At 36.9% G+C, this 12520-nt stretch overlaps 2 protein-coding genes across 7 annotated transcripts in view; one reads left to right on the plus strand and one right to left on the minus strand.

Moving 5' to 3' along the window:
• The window catches only part of LOC107566301 (acyl-CoA-binding domain-containing protein 5A), a 15269-nt gene extending 7857 nt beyond the window's left edge, over positions 1-7412 (minus strand). For 5 of the 6 annotated variants that reach the window (XM_016251713.1, XM_016251712.1, XM_016251711.1 and 2 more), the window contains exons 1-5: positions 7342-7412; positions 6935-7052; positions 1721-1841; positions 488-560; positions 277-394 (exon numbers count right to left, since the gene is read on the minus strand). In XM_016251713.1, the coding sequence (XP_016107199.1) occupies positions 277-394; positions 488-560; positions 1721-1841; positions 6935-7016 (394 nt within the window). In that variant the 5' untranslated portion in view covers positions 7017-7052; positions 7342-7412. Of the gene's footprint in view, positions 1-276; positions 395-487; positions 561-1720; positions 1842-6934; positions 7053-7325 lie in introns of all 6 variants that reach the window. The other variant, XM_016251709.1, reaches the window with a different exon arrangement.
• A 1334-nt stretch (positions 7413-8746) lies between these two features.
• LOC107566302 (abl interactor 1-like) overlaps positions 8747-12520 on the plus strand; it is a 29306-nt gene continuing 25532 nt past the window's right edge. The window contains exon 1 of the mRNA XM_016251714.1: positions 8747-8969. Coding sequence (XP_016107200.1) covers positions 8751-8969 — 219 coding nt within the window. The 5' untranslated portion in view covers positions 8747-8750. The remainder of the gene's footprint in view (positions 8970-12520) is intronic.

A 12520-nucleotide genomic window follows, 5' to 3' on the forward strand; every position in this document is an offset into this window, starting at 1 on the left:
GTATGTGTGTGTGTGTGTGTATATATATATATATATATATATATATATACATACAGTATATATAGTAATATTTCATGTCAATTAACCACATTTTCCTTTAATTCTCAATACTATTAATGCAACATAACTGAATGCTTAACAGCATACATTTTTAATTTATTATTATTATACTTAGCAATTTAAGTATTAAATATTATCTTAAAAATATATTTCGATTTTTGGGCAAAATGCAATTTTTGTGAGATTCCCCTGAGAGAGCACTGTTATTCAGATTACCTGTGCTCAACTCGGACACTTGCGTTATCTTTTTCTTTTCATCAACAAGCTCATAGAACGGCCCAATGACCCGCAGAAGCTCTTCGACCTCATTTGTTACAGGCATACTTTCCAGAATCTATTCGGCAAATTTAAAACAAAGATTAACAAACCATTACATTAAATCATACAACATTTTCAAACACTGCAAAAAAAATCGGAAACATTATACCAGTTTCAAATCTTCCACATAGGCCGCCATCGCCTCCTCCTTCGGCATTTCCCCAAGAGAATTCCACGCATCCCTAAAATGCAAGCAGGACAGTTCAACGAGAACTTTGCTCTGATAAGCTTGTCAACACTGATGTTGTCATCTCACGGTCAACTGAAACTCTAGCAGCGGTTTGCACCTTTCAAAACAACTCTCAGATGCATGTATAAAAGACAGAAGAACAAAATAGTATGAAGCATAGTAAAATGGTCTGTGTAGAAAACTTTTTTTGAACCATCTGACTCTCGGATACATTAAAAACTTTCAACAAAGACTTTAAAATAGATTGTTTTTGCAGAAGTACAAATGTGGAACTTTCAGTGGCACTAGTTACTAATAATACAAATCTGATGTGCTACTGATACTGATCTGTTATCTCAATGAACTTTCAACAGACCAACAGTTCACTTTCTATCTGTTATGGACACTGGTCTAAAGGGTGGAAACTCATTTAAAGGGGAAGTGTGTCATTTTTGCATCACTAGTGGCAACAAATGGAACTGCAAAAATATTGACTGTTTTCAAACTGATTTTAAAACACTACCCTTGTATGCCATTGGTTGAACAAGTATTCCATCCCCAAACTCACACCATGGACCCTTTTCACAAGACGGTCATCGGCATCGTAAAGCTTCATTTTTTTTTTTTTTTTAATGTATGAACATTTATAACACTATACTTTGTTTATTACCTTTGCATACAATTACAAAAAACTAGTTAACGCAAATGCAAGGGTGTTTCTAATACAGCGTCTATGGGAGTGACGATAAATTTGACATCGTACTCTCTACTGACTGGCGTTATCAGTCTTTTTTTTCTTCTTCCTTTTTTTGAAAGTCATAAACACTATCATGGAGTTTTTATTTTGCTATTTGAGCAAATGGGAATGCAAAAACATATATTTGTGGTGGTCTCCCATTCACTTTTATGGAAGTTGACCCAACTATGACGACTTCTGCTGCTGAGAAACCCAGAAATGTGAAAAAGGGTCCATAGGTTAAACCATAATCTAACTTGACAGAGCAATGTTTTGGAAATGCTGACATTGTTTGCACTCTTTAGAAAGTCAGCTACTTTTATTAAACTGGGATATGAGAGACCATTCAAACACTTCAATTTTAAAGAACTAATAACACTCATAAATAAAACTTTCTTCATGAATTCACAAATCTGGGAATTTAGCAGGTTCAATACCATTTGGCTTTGCCAATGGGGTCCCAAAATCCTGGACGGGGAATCTTACAGGGGCCTTGTGTTGCTTGCTTATAGTAGCTATAAAATTTCAACATCATGTCATTGGAAGGCTGAAATGAACCTGGAGAGGGGAAAAAAAGCTATATTTTAATATTATAGAATTGTATATATATATATATATATATCATACATTTAATATTTGAGATTTTTCATATTAAAGATCTATCTATCTATAATAGGTTAGTTGAATTCTCAAATGTAATATTTAGGAAGAAATCCTAAGAAAATCCAGCTTAATAGGTTTAGCCTAATTTATTTAAGATTTCATTGAAACCAGCAAGATTTTGTCTGATTAATGCTTGAACTTATTAGGATTCATTCCCAATTAAATTAATATAACATATTATATAATGTGTGTGTGTGTGTGTGTGTATATATACACACACACACACACACACACATTAAAATAAAAATTTTTAAGCATCCCTTATGTTGTTTCAAAGACTCTTAGGTCATAATGCACTATAAAGTCATGACAATAATTAAAAAAATTATGCTTAAGTGTTCCACAAACAAACAAACAAAAAAAAACATATTTGTTTGGGGGTAAATGAATACAAATTTTCATTTTTGGGTGAGGTATATCAAAAAGTGTATATTTTTTAAATGTGATTGTTGGTACATTTTACCAGTTTTTACCATACTTTCAAAACAAAAATTAAAATAGGAAAAATATGCAATATGAAAATAATTGAAGACAAAATGTGTTTTACTGAGAAAAAACAAGATTTGTTTTTTAAAAAGCCTTTTTCCAAAATGTACGTCTGGAAAAAGGGGGGGTCGTCTTATAATCAGGGTCGTCTTGTATTCGGGCCAATACGGTAATTACATATACTTTCATTACAGTACTTGAGTAAATTTTTTTTTAAGTTTCTACTTTCTCAAGTATAATTAAATTGTGGTACTTTTACTTGAGTAGAATAAAACTAAAGTATTCAATGTCGCTACATTTATTTTTCACCAAAAGTACAAAGCCGGTGTTTGACGAGCACTTTTCAAACTGCTGGGGTGGAGCCAGGTCTGACTCGGGTAAAAAAAAACAATCAAAACTTCCAGTTTAACTGGGGGCGGGGTGTTCAAACCGTGCTTTGCTTTGACTGTCAATCACCTGCGTTGTCGTTTTGAATCAGCATCATTAGCGTTTCAGTATTTTAGTGAATGTGAGCTATGCTCTGATTTTAAATCGTAATTTTGTCAGCTCCTGAAATGGGTCATACCATCGATATTACACAGCAGTATAAGTAAATAGAAACTCGGTTGATAGTAGGACAGTTATTGCATGGATGGAGCAAGAACAATGCAAGTGTCTAAAAATACATGCACATAGTTCAGTTGAATGGTAAAAATCACCCTCTTTAACAGTGCAGCTAAAATAACCTCAACATTAACAACAACATTGAAATAAGAGCGCATGCATTTTACGTGCATCTGGCTGATAGATCAACCATGATTTATCTGTCAATCAGATGCATTTAAAATCACTTGTCTGTGTGCGTGCTTTGGATGTGTGAGCACATGGGCAAAGAAACCAGATAGTCTATGTATGACCAGACGATTTATTCATATAAAAATGAGACGATAAGTACATTATGGAGAGCTAAACACTCTCATGCAGTGCATGTTTCATTCATACTCGAAGCTGGAGGGCGCTCTCGTGCAGAAAGTCCAAAACGGCCCAGTAGAAATAATAACTTATGACATGCAGGAAATCCCTAATATGGACAAAGGCATCCCACTATTGCTGTAGCTAAAAAGGTCATTTCAGGTAATTTTGAGGTGATAAATATAGTATATGAATAATGCAGTGCTAATTGATATAACATTTAATACAGTATAGAAACTATTCTGCCTTATTATGTGTTTGTATATGCCAACTCTAAAATTCGTCATTAGGAAAATATTATTATAGATATACATAATAAAATAAATAGTATAGAATACAAGTTATTGGTTATCATCCAGCGGTGTATTTGATTTCTTATCCAATTAAAAGACGTAAGAAAAAAATAAAGCGCGTCAATTAGACAAGTCAAAAGTTTTTTTTATTTTATTTTTTTTACATTGCTGTCCCCCTCATTTCTGAAATGATGGCTATGCCCCTATGTTTGCAGTACAGAAAACAGAGCACGAGTCTTCTTGTGCTTGAATGGTTTAAAGTCATATTAAAATGCGCACAAAGGAATCGATAAGAGGAATCGAATTTTTAATTTTATAACAACTAGACGATTCCTGACCTTAAGCATTTTGGATTCCCAAGCCTAGGTATGGGTTAAAATGTTAAATAAAATGCTCTTTTTTGTCCTACTGAAAATGTGTCTGGAGTCCACCTTTGTTTACAAAATTACATTACATAACATTATTACAAACTACACTTTCAATGGGATTTTAAACCATTCAAGTCAAGAAGACTCACAGGCTGTTTTCTCTGCTGCACACACATCCTTGTGTAAGTGTTCTTTAGCCTGTTGACTTTCATTCATAGTATTCAGCTAACAATGGAATACTTTGCGATAAGAGTTACAATAAATGTGAATTATATCTAAGATTTTTTTATTTTTTATTCATTTATTATTATTTATTTTTTACATTATTGGAATCAAAATTAGGAATGTGAATTAGCGTTGCATTGCAATTGTGTGTTTATTGTCTTCCACGTTTCATCAGTCAAAGCATCTCTATCTGCTTGTTATTCAGCTGTAGTGATATCTGATGCATTTGTCCATATAAGGGATTTACTGGGTCTCACTTGTCAACATATGATGTTGCTAAAAATAACATTATTTTGTGTATTTGGTGTAATGAAATGTGTTTATGCGGTTTAAAGTAAAAAAACACATACTGTACATTATTGTTTCTCCTCTATGCCCCGCCTTTTTGAAACGCGTCGATTTTTACAAAGCTCATCGGTCTGAAAAAGCGAGGTGTGCTGTGATTGGCCAGCTATCCAATGCGTTGTGATTGGCCGAATACCTCAAGCATGAGACGGAAATGGTATGCCCCTCACATACAGGTGCATCTCAATCAATTAGAATGTCGTGGAAAAGTTCATTTATTTCAGTAATTCAACTCATATTGTGAAACTTGTGTATTAAATAAATTCAATGCACACAGACTGAAGTAGTTTGGTTCTTTTAATTGTGATGATTTTGGCTCACATTTAACAAAAACCCACCAATTCACTATCTCAACAAATTACAATACTTCATAAGACCAATAAAAAAAAAAAAAACATTTTTAGTGAATTGTTGGCCTTCTGGAAAGTATGTTAATTTACTGTACATGTACTCAATACTTGGAAGGGGCTTCTTTTGCTTTAATTACTGCCTCAGTTCGGCGTGGCATGGAGGTGATCCGTTTGTGGCACTGCTGAGTTGGTATGGAAGCCATGTTTTTTTGACAGTGGCCTTCAGCTCATCTGCATTTTTTGGTCTCTTGTTTCTCACCATATTCTAATTTGTTGAGATAGTGAATTGGTGGGTTTTCAAAATCATCACAATTAAAAGAACCAAAGACTTAAACTACTTCAGTCTGTGTGCATTGAATTTATTTAATATGCAAGTTTCACAATTTGAGTTGAATTACTGAAATAAATTAACTTTTCCACGACATTCTAATTTATTGAGACGCACCTGTACTGTTGATGCCATGTCCCGGCCAGACGGACGAGACAAAAACATTAAAACCCATTACAAACGAGGCATTCGTTGCATCCAGTGGGGACATAATTACTGATTATAATGACTTATACTGTCTTTTTACGCGTTGCATCGCGCCGCGTAAACATAAAACTCTGTCTGCATTTGTGATCAGAGAAATGACAAACAGCAAGTACTACTCTACACTGCCCAAAACTCACGTTTGAATCATCAGTGGCAAATCCTTTAAATGAAAACGTACTTACAGACTGTGAGTCAGAACTGCCGGCATTGTAGTCTACTCTACCAGGATCAGGAAACAGTCCTCCATAAAATGTACTGCACACATCTGAATATTTGGGTTAAACTGTTCTGGAACAGTGTTGTAAATACAACTTAACCACTGATTTGTAGTCGTGTCCTCTTTTGGAAGACCAAACAAAGTAGTTTCGCTTTCACAACGAAAAACACAGCGGCCTAGCGTGAGCTGAGGCCGGGATAGAGTGAGCTGAGGCCGACGTGCCCGGCTGATCCGACGAATGAGCGGCAACTGCATGTAACGACCCCGGGCTGGACTCTGCTTCGTCCACAGTGAAAGTTGATGTATTCCCTCAGCAACCAGCACGGATCAGCTCCAGGCATGACGAAGCGGATATCGTCCTCTTTTGGAAGGCCAAACAAAGTAGTTTCGCTTTCACAAGCGTCTTCAGGACATGGCTGCAGCATCAACAACACTACAGCGAGAATAAAAGTTACGCCTTCTTTCTTTGCATGAACATTTGGGCGGTGTTATGCAAATCTTCCCACATAGTGACGTAGACATGTGGGGGCGTGTTAGAACGAGGCGTTTTAGGTAGGTGTGGCTGACTGAACTTTTATAAAGAATATCTCTTTGGATTTGAGACTTTAGTCTTTGCATCTTTACAGATCTTCTTTATGCACCAAGAGCTTGTGACACTCCAAAGAGAAATTAAGAATTGAAATCGCATCATATGACCCCCTTTAAAGTGCACGAGTGTTAGGGTTAGGTTTAACCCTGCTCCATAATGCTCACATCATCTCATTTTGGGTAAAAATAGAAAAATTCTACTAAAGTACTTTGTAACTTGAATAGTTTTTCAGCAAACTACTTTTTTACTCTTATTTGAGTCATGCTATTTTTCATTACTATTACTTGTACTCAAGTAAATTATTCCTTAAGTAGCAATACTTTTACTTAAGCACAATTTCTTACTATTCTTTCCACCACTGCACACGAGTTATTTCAGCACTTAAGCCTGGCTGAACGTAGGCTAATCGCGTTGACCGTGGAAACCGGTGATAATTTGTTATTTTTGTTTTTTCTTATTATGAAACTGTAGCGATCAAATGAAAGTAGGTGACTGAGGGGTCGTGTGCACTGCAGCAATATAACATCATTTGTAAGTCGCTTTGGATAAAAGCGTCTGCTAAAAGACTACATGTAAATGTAATATAACACACAATACACTGCCTAAATGAGTGTTACTTATTTACTCACCGTTTGAAGGTAAATTTTGGATCACTTTGACAGCAGCATTGAACCTCTGCTCGTAGACTGGTTGGTTGTCACCCTCCATCATGACAATCTCACCGCTACAGCAAGATCGAGATCAAACCTGCCAGCAAAGTTATATTCAATAATAATCGGTTGATGTAATGCATGTTCCTAGCATTCGTTACAGTAAACCTAAGCTGCACGTTACAAGTTAACAAGCCTGTTTATTTTTCCAAAAGAAGTAAACAAAGCCAAAAACAATCCAAATCCTGAAGGACAAGCAAGACATGACTGGAAGTGCAGTGAATAGAACTGAATGTGATATTTCCACATCAAATTCCATTAGAAATAATCGAAACGACGTTAAACCAAGCACGAGCATTTGATACGTTACCATTTGCTGCTCTTACCTGCTTTACTGGAGACTACGACCTCATGAATACTGACAGCCAACATACGAAAGCCTTCCTCGGGTGTTTACAGGGAATTGTAGTTCCTTTAGAGAACAACACTGCCATTAAGTCTTACAACGACGACATTTAAATCCTACAAATACCCTAATTCTTTATCTATACGCGTAACATCCTGGGTAATGTAGTTCACTGGGGTAAGCTTACCCAAGGGAGTTTATGGCATAAAAACCGAACTTTGAAAACGGCCCGCAATTTTTTGCCGCATATTTCTAAAGAAACATGTGCGCTTAATCCTTCCCTGCGCAATAGACGAAGAGGCAGCTCTGTAACACTTAATGGAACACATCAAAGCGTCCCCTCCCTCGTTACTGGATGTAGTGTAAAACTACAACTCCCAACGTTCCATTCGCTCAGCAACAAAGTATCAGCTGTGCTGATAGGTGACGCTGTGGTGAAAGCGAGGCGATGGGAAGTCTGACCCATTTCCTAGAATCGGTTTGTTCGAACAGCTCTTTTCAACGAACCGATTCTCTGATTATTTTACGCAATTACGTCACCGTGCGTGCCGGTCATCCTGGCGTTGCATATTCAGAATCAGAATCAGAAACAGCTTTATTGCCAAGTATGTTTGCACATACAAGGAATTTGTTATAGTGTCACAAGCTTCCAGTACACGGAGACAACAACAACAACACACAGATAATAAAAATAAGATGTGAATAAAATACACATGCATAAATATAAACCACAAAAAAAGAATAAATTGTATGTACAGGTGTGCTATAGATAGAATAGGAATAGAATAAAATAAAATAGTTGTAGGGACGCACTAGGATTTAGGGTGATAAATAAGTATTTCTATTTATAAATAAATATTAAATACTCAAATGAAGCCACGTATATTTGTTCACTGGTATTTTCTCGATTATATTATAGGTAAAACGGTCGTATAGTTACCATTTAAAACGTTTCAACGCTCATAGTAATGTAAATACAATGTGGAATTAATTCAACTACTCATTTTAATTTACATCTCATGGTTTTGCCTATTTTGTTTTATTATTATTATTATAAACAACTCTTTTTCGTATGCATGTTGATAAAACTGCAATATAATCAAGTCGTCAACATTTCCAGTGTGTCATATTCCTGCTACTCGGTTCACTCCAAAAACTCTTACTACGGGTTCTCCGTTGATAATCTATGGGATTACAATTCTGCCACAATTGTGGCGGAATTGTAATCCCATAATAATCCGGCTCAATGCGAGTCGCGCATGTTTCGGTTCAATGATTCAGTGAGTCGTTAACTCGAGAACAGCTCCTCCCTATTCAGTCTGATATACGAATCGTTCAGACCAGTTTTGTGAACCGGTTCGATTGATTCAATAAAAAGATTCGACTCAAATGAACGATTCCGACATCACAGGTCTGGGGCTGAGCTCGAGCTCTCTAGTCTCTATCAAATCCCAGAGACGAGGAGTAGGAAGCTCTGTGGAGACATGTAAAATGGCAGAGCTGCAGATGTTACTAGAGGAAGAAATTCCAGCCGGTAAACGAGCTCTCGTGGAGAGTTACCAGAACCTTACGAGGGTCGCGGACTACTGTGAGAATAATTATGTTGAGGTAAGCACGCGCTGATCTCCAGCACTGCTGAGGGGATCGGGCAGGAAATGCAGGGATGAGCCGCTTTTGGGAGAACATTTTGAGCGCATAAAGGGCGATCTTTAGTTAAGTGGTTTGTTGATAAGAGGTGTGGGGGGTTTGTGTCGTTTGCATTGAGGGTGTGTCTGGATACTGTTGAACTTACACATATGAAGTGTTGTTGATATCTAGCAGAACTTCAGAAAGGAGGATGTGAGAGTTGTCTGGTCTTCAGAACGATATATTTCTGACTGTCTTGACGATAGACTACACTTTCAGTTTTCTTAAGCTTGAAGAGAGAAATGAATTGTGTCAGATAATAGAGTTGAGCTAAAGTCATGTTTTAGTAGACCACTCACTGTTTATTGTATCTGCTTCCTCAAAGTGCTGTTTGTGAACTGGGAGAGAGAGAGAGAAAAAAAACAGAAAATATATCAGTTTATTCGATTTTCTTTCACATATGAAACTGTTTTCAGTCTTTTGCAGGCTCAAAGTATATCATATTGTTAATATGGCAAGCCTTTTATACTGCTAGTCGTTAATTTGATATATAAATATTTAAAAACATTTTTATACTAATATAAACATATTATTTAAATATTTAGGCTTTATTGTTTAAGTTTGTTTTATTTAAATTGCATTCCGATAATACAAGGTTTGTGAGTATGTAATTGTTTTAAATATTTATTTATTGTTATTCATATTGAATTCTGTTTTATTTTCTTTGTAATAATGGTTTTATTAAACTAAAATAATACGTATTTTTCATTTCAAAAGAATTTGCCTATAATACAGAAGTAAGTCAAATAAATATGTATACAAATATGTATGATCTTGTTTATTTTATGGTCTTATTATTTGTTTGCATGTAGACCATTTATCAGTATGGAATATATGTCTGGAATTGTTCTATGCACAGATTTGCAATGACAGAACTAATTGCTAGTAATGATGCAGAGTTAAATGCTGTTTGGAGAGTTCAGTGCACTCTTGATTTACAGCCTAGACGGAACATTTTAAGAGCTAATGAAATGCTCTGTAATTGTTTGCTCCAGATGTTTGCATAAGTGCTGTTATCTCTCTAACCTATATTTCTCTCAAGATACAAAACACCTGTTAGAAGTGCCTACGATTGAGCCACGTGTGAGATCTACTAAAACGCACTGAGTCAAAATGTTTGATTGTTCTAATTCCTTAAGAAAAAGTTGCTTGACCGGTAGCGCAACATTTGGTTCGAAAAGCGGCAGGTCAGGTTTGATGTAAAATGGCAACTCTTTCCTCCGCATGACCGAGCACGCATCGAGTCGCGCCGATACTACAGCAGCGACCGCAGAAGAAGATGACTCCGATGGGAAACCGATCACTACATCTAGTGTTCAAGTCCCGGCTTGACAGTACGGCCTGCAGGCTACCATGTGGCTTTATTCCACCCTTTCTGTTCTTCCTCTACATCATGCCTGAGCGCAGGGTGAAGGCACTTCCTGTGAATGACTGTGTCGCTGTGATGATGCAGCAGCAGATGGTGGGAGTGGGTCTGTGTAACCAGGACAGCCACTGCCCCACTTTCTCATGTTCTCTGTGTGTGTTTGAGAGAGAGAGAGAGAGAGAGAGGCATATAAGGAGTGCCGTGAAGTCAATCGTCTCCTCCAGGGGCAGGACTGGTCACACTGCTGTTTCTAGCCTGCATGTGGAAATGTTGATCTTTCTCGTTCTGGATTTAATCACAGATGACATCCAGAGACTTTGTTTTACCCAGAATGCAAAGCATGTGTCAAAGGAATAGTTGATTTACTCATTGTCACGCAGTTCCAAACCCTTATGACTTTCTTTTTAAAGTGGAACATGAAAGGAGAAGTTTGGCAGAATGGTATTTTCTCTTTTCTGTACAATGACAATAGGCTGCCAAACTGCAAAAAGCACTATTTGCATGTCAAATAGACAAAAACGTACCATAAAATTATTCAGTGGTGGACGAAGTGCTCAAATCAAATCAAGCGATCGAGTACAAGTTCAGAGACACTAATATATCACTCCAGTAAAACTACAAGTACTTCTTTTAAATTTCACTTGAGTACTTGAATTTGAAAGTACTAGATTTTCTTTTTTCAAATTAATATACAGGTGCATCTCAATAAATTAGTGGATTTGGCACCTGCCCACACTGCCAAAAGCACCAAAAGTTGGTTAAATGACCATGGTGTTGGTGTGCTTGACTGGCCAGCAAACTCACCAGACCTGAACCCCAGAGAGAATCTATGGGGTATTGTCAAGAGGAAAATGAGAAACAAGAGACCAAAAAATGCAGATGAGCTGAAGGCCACTGTCAAAGAAACCTGGCTTCACAGAACAACATACGCTGTTTGCGTTCAGTGGATACTCTCCAAAATGGCGCTAGGGTGACGCAGAGGAGACGAATTGTTGAATAAAGTCGTTTTTTTTTCTTTGGCGCACAAAAAGTATTGTTGTAGATTCGTAATATTACGGTTGAACTCCTGATGTCACATGGAGTATTTTACCGATCTCCTTGCTACGTTTCTGGACGTTGATCGTGGTAGTACCCTTGCTGTCTATGGGAGGGTCAGAGAGCTGTCAGAATGCATCAAAAATAGCTTAATTTGTCTTCCGAAGATGAACAAAGGTCTTACGGGTTTGGAACGACATGAGGGTGAGTAATTAATGACAGAATTTTCATTTTTGGGTGAACTATCCCTTTAAGTATTAAAAGTGCAGGTTGATGTACCAAGTTTATCATTTATTCATACGCCTTCAAAACATTAAACATCAATATACTAAAATATTTGTTACCGATAACTCAAGCTAGTGAATAACAAAATACAAAATACTAGTTTCATATTTTTTGAAGCTGCAACTGTGGCTGAGATGATGCATGGATATTCATTTATACCTCGTACCGTGTACCTTGTGACATACAAACAACATAAAATGGACCTAAACAGTTCTCCCTTTTACAGCAGTTTTTGTTGACAAATAACTGACAGTCATGTCTGAAATAGGATTTTCATTTACAATAATCAATACTCTATTATAGACTGATATATTGCAATATAGGCAACTTTTGCACCATCAGTTGTGCAGACTTTCAAGGTCCAAGAATCTCCCAGCTTTCTGTTCATTTCGAGTCAGACATGGTCTTTGAATCGTTAACTGCAGTTTGCAGACAGATTCATTGAAAATAATCAGCTCTTCAGCGGGTGCTTATTTCTTCAGCTCAAAAAAAACAAGGAAGTATGTGTTTTCATGAAATAGAAAATGTCAAAATCTAAAAATATACATGAAAATGCACCTGCCACAGGAGCTGCTGAAACAGTTCTACTCTGCCATCATTGAATCCATCCTCTGCACTTCTATAATCGTCTGGTTCAGCTCAGCTACCAAATCTGACCTCAGAAGACTTCAGAGGGTAGTCCGGACTGCTGAGCGAATCATTGGTACATTCCTCCCTTCTCTCCAAGAACTGTACTCGTCCAGAGTGAGCAAAAGGGCTGGCAGAATCACTCTGGACCCCTCACATC

This window comes from Sinocyclocheilus grahami, unplaced genomic scaffold (genome assembly GCF_001515645.1).
Source record: "Sinocyclocheilus grahami isolate Dianchi unplaced genomic scaffold, SAMN03320097.WGS_v1.1 scaffold1068.1, whole genome shotgun sequence".
NCBI lineage: Eukaryota > Metazoa > Chordata > Actinopteri > Cypriniformes > Cyprinidae > Sinocyclocheilus > Sinocyclocheilus grahami.